We start from the raw sequence: 4,086 nt of genomic DNA on the forward strand, positions 1-4,086 counted from the left end.
AGGCCTATCACACTGAATAAAGTCCCCATTTAGGGGAGAGAAGAAGAAGTATGTGGGTTTTGATTTTTGATAAGGAGTTCCGCATAGTCTCAAGCCGAACCCCCCCCCCCCCAACCCATTGAAATTCCTAAATACGGGCCTGTGCTAAGGGCGATGCCTACATGTTAGTACTAATGTTTACAGACGTTTTGAAGAGGATTGATTAAAAATTAATTTTTGACCAATAATTATTTGTTGTTGTCCGTGTTTTTCTTATTTTGTTCTTCCGTGTATTTTTTTTTTAATGACTTTATTTTGCATCAGATGAGAATCAGTTTCAATGAAAGGGAGGTAGGCGTACGCACCCATTGCACTAATGGGTACGGCTACCAATTTGTTGATACACTGTAGTTTGCAATAAAACATTGCCGGGGGCGGCTGTCATTGTCGGGGATAGTCACATGGGAAAGCACACAGGCTATTAAAAAGTACATTGAAGGCTATCACACCCACTTTTCATTTTCCAAAGAAATTGATTATATATTATTTGCTGAGGGTGTAAAAATATATTGGTACCGTATTTCGCTTTCATAGACCGAGAGGTAATGCGCACTTAAATTGCTCAGACGAGAGACTTTACTCCCCCGCCACAACTGTTTGGCTAGGAAAGGCCTTGTAAATGTTAAACTATTTGCTTTATTAAATAAACTTGTTTATATGCCATCAAAAATCGATAAACTTATTTCAACCTCAAATCTTAATATTCGACAAGGTACTCTCTGGTAATTGTAACCCGGTGATAATCTTCATTTGCCACAATGGGCTGTAAACTGCAAAACCGGGGATAAGATGTACGTTCTGGTTCAGAGGGGTCTTCATCAGAGGACTCTTGGTTTTCTGATCAAAAAACATCAAACATCCTTTCGAATAATTTACCATGATTCCAACATGAGAGCTGGCATGGCTGAGTTGCGTATGCGCTGCCCTGGTGACGAACCAGCGGAAATGCCCATCGTCTGTAGCTTCTAGTGCCCACGAGGAATTGTCCATTCCGAGGGCTGATGATCGGTTCGAGCTCGACGCTACTACCCCAACAGATGCCACAATGGCCGGGGCGTTTGATGTTAAACGCTCGTTTGATTTGTCATTGCTACTTTGTCGTAGACGATGTAGACTAGCCTCCCAATACTGGACACCATTCATTAAAGAAACATTTCCTACGGCATACGAGGTTCCTTGAGTACTCGGTGATATTCTTTCAACGGTGCTCAGGAACTTCCCATCTGGAGAAATTCTCATTACGTTCGGTAATAAGTTTACATCGATGTTGAACTTCAATGCTGTAACGAAATTTTTTTTAAATGTTTAAAGTTTATTGGATAGACAATGATATATAATAGGTTAGGTTGATTTATGATCAAATTACATGCACGGATAGAAATACTCATTTGGAACAGTAGAGGTTGCACGTTGTGTTTGATTTATCCTATATCCAATGACCAGGCTGGCATAAGCGCATATACTTCAGTATTATGTACTAAACAAGAGCTAGTAACATAAACATAATGAGATTAAGAACAAAAACTAAAAAATAAAACATGGACCAACATTCTGTCTCATACATAACATAAATCAATTCATGGTCACGGTATGCCTTTAAAAAGTAACATTCATGCCATAGTTAAGCGCACTACATCACTACACAGCCAAATCATGTCTCTCGGGCACAACGCCTTGTTAAGTTCACTACTACACTCTTACTAGAGAAAATTAGATGCGTTTCGAGACATAGGGCCTACTCAAGAAGTGCTATTTAACAGTCGATTATTAGTCTTAACGCAAACGCACCAGCACAAAAGTCACAAGCCTAACTTTCTATATTAAATTTCTCATTAATGTCTATACAGAGTATTAAACTCCCCTTTCGACAATTATTTTTTTTAAAAGTAGGTCTCCTAAATATTATGCGGAACTTTTAAAATATTAGCAGAAGATTAAGACATAGCGCAGGCAATTACGACAGGGTCGCAAAGGTCTGATGCGCCCAGGAGATAGATAGTTACATGGGTGTGCTGGGAGGAGGCTAATGACTTTCGGGGTTCTATGAAATGCCTGTTTCAATGGCCGTATTCGACAGGTCGCTGTTCGTTAAACAACGCCTACCTGCGCAGTAGTAAAATCCTACTTAACGAAGACTTTTTTTTCAATTTTTGCTACAACTTAGCCATTTTGCCACACACTGTCTCAAATATAGGCTCCCGGCGGGAGCGTGTGTCTATGGCTTTTACTGCCTTACTGTATTATGTGTGGTGTTGTATATTTTTACGATTTTTGTAGAGTAATAAGGTAATTAAGATGACTCACGACCGATAATGCACCTCCACTGGATTTACCCCTCGGCCATCTTTAACTGCCAGATGACAACATAGTGTCTTTGCCCCCCAAGGGGGCATAGACACAAAAACTGGTAAAAAAAACTGGTAAAGAAGAAAAAAATGACCACAATGCACGCTAGCGTACTCAATGTTGCTTTTCGGCTTGTGACAGTACGGGTTTGCTTTTAATACCGTACGTCATGCAGCTTTTTAAATTCTATTAGCCTACAACTATTTTTTTTTAAATTTTATGTGGGAAATATTTAAAAATTATTAGTTTTTGAAATTTAATCTAGATTTTATTAACGCAAAAATGTTCTTGCTAAACTAACCAATCGGCCATGTTTGTTTTGGTCACGTGGATAACTTATTGCAAATTAACGCACTCTGGTTTACTTTAATTTCTGTCTTCAATGATTTCAATTTTACAAAACAGGCGAATGAAAGTAGGCCTAATACTCAACGAAAAATCGTTGTTAACGAAACGAACCAGTCGAATACGGCCAATTCACCACAGCACTATCAAATTTTGTCTATGAACAAATTTGTATGCTTAAATATTCAAGATAAAATGAGCGAAAAAAGTTTTTCTTTTATTAAGGAATGCAGTCCCACAAGTACAGTATTTTAATTGCTTGAATCGAACAATATTATAATTGTAAAACCAACTTTAGAATGTGTTCATTGGTTTGCTTTTTAACAAGCTTTAAGGTATTATTATTATGATGTAAACCACTGTCAATTTGAGTATGAAGATAAATAACCGATTAATCGGATTTGGGGATGTTTTTGGCATTGCATTCATAAAGTCCCAGAGCAAAAGCAATGTAGATAGCATAAAGCGAAAGAAACAATTTCAATTTAACCACAAAAAAAAAAGAAAAAAATGATTTTAAAAAGGTTGTTTGATAACCTAATAATAGTTATTCCATTAGCACGATATTTCTTTAAAGCATTCATAAAGTCCCAGAGAAAAAGCAATGTCGATAGCATAGCGAAAGAAACAATTTAAAAAAAAAAAGAAATAAAGAAAAAAAAAAAGAAAGAAAAAAAAAATTTAAAAAGGTTGTTTGATAACCTAATAAAAACAATTATTTCAAATTATTAGTATTTTATACCTACTGTGTAATAGTAAATCCATTAGCATGATATTTCTTTAAAGCAACTTTAAAAGAATAGACGACTTAAATTTTAATGTTTGAGTCCGTTCCATAGACTTATAAATGTGTTTGGTGCTTTAGTTGGACCCCTGGAATTATAGAAACTATTTCTGTTGTACTCTCTGCAACATTAACAGATCTCAGTATATCAATCTTATATTGAACAACATGGGCCCGTCTTTCTTATTAATGCAACAGCCAGCTACAGTACTTAGTTCTGGACAGATTGGAGTATATAAATTAAAGCATTAAAGAACTATATATATATATATATTTATATATATATATATATATATATATATATATAAATTTTAAAGGTTTGGCTCTGTAATCATTAGTGGTAGTGGGACTGGTTTGGGCCCTTCCTAAGCTGGTCAAACGTTTCTTTTGGGTCTATACCCCAGCTGCACTGATGAGTCCTGGAAGGCCGAATCGGATCCGTCTGCAGATATTGGGATTCCTTCCAGTGGATACTTAGTTGTTTATTTTGTCATTCTGATCGGATTTTCTCTACTGTTCCGTTTTAATTATATATATATATATATATATATATATATATATATATATATATA

General features: G+C 35.9%; 1 protein-coding gene across 3 annotated transcripts in view; it reads right to left on the reverse strand.

Moving 5' to 3' along the window:
* Positions 1-29: 29 nt before the first annotated feature.
* Positions 30-4,086, reverse strand: part of LOC117111636 (E3 ubiquitin-protein ligase Midline-1-like) — an 11,894-nt gene continuing 7,837 nt past the window's right edge. For all 3 annotated transcript variants that reach the window (XM_033254607.1, XM_033254615.1, XM_033254597.1), the window contains one exon: positions 30-1,319. In XM_033254607.1, coding sequence (XP_033110498.1) covers positions 730-1,319 — 590 coding nt within the window. In that variant the 3' untranslated portion in view covers positions 30-729. The remainder of the gene's footprint in view (positions 1,320-4,086) is intronic.

This window comes from Anneissia japonica, unplaced genomic scaffold, assembly GCF_011630105.1.
Source record: "Anneissia japonica isolate Jap-2015-1 unplaced genomic scaffold, ASM1163010v1 scaffold351_len699533_cov169, whole genome shotgun sequence".
Classification (NCBI taxonomy): domain Eukaryota; kingdom Metazoa; phylum Echinodermata; class Crinoidea; order Comatulida; family Comatulidae; genus Anneissia; species Anneissia japonica.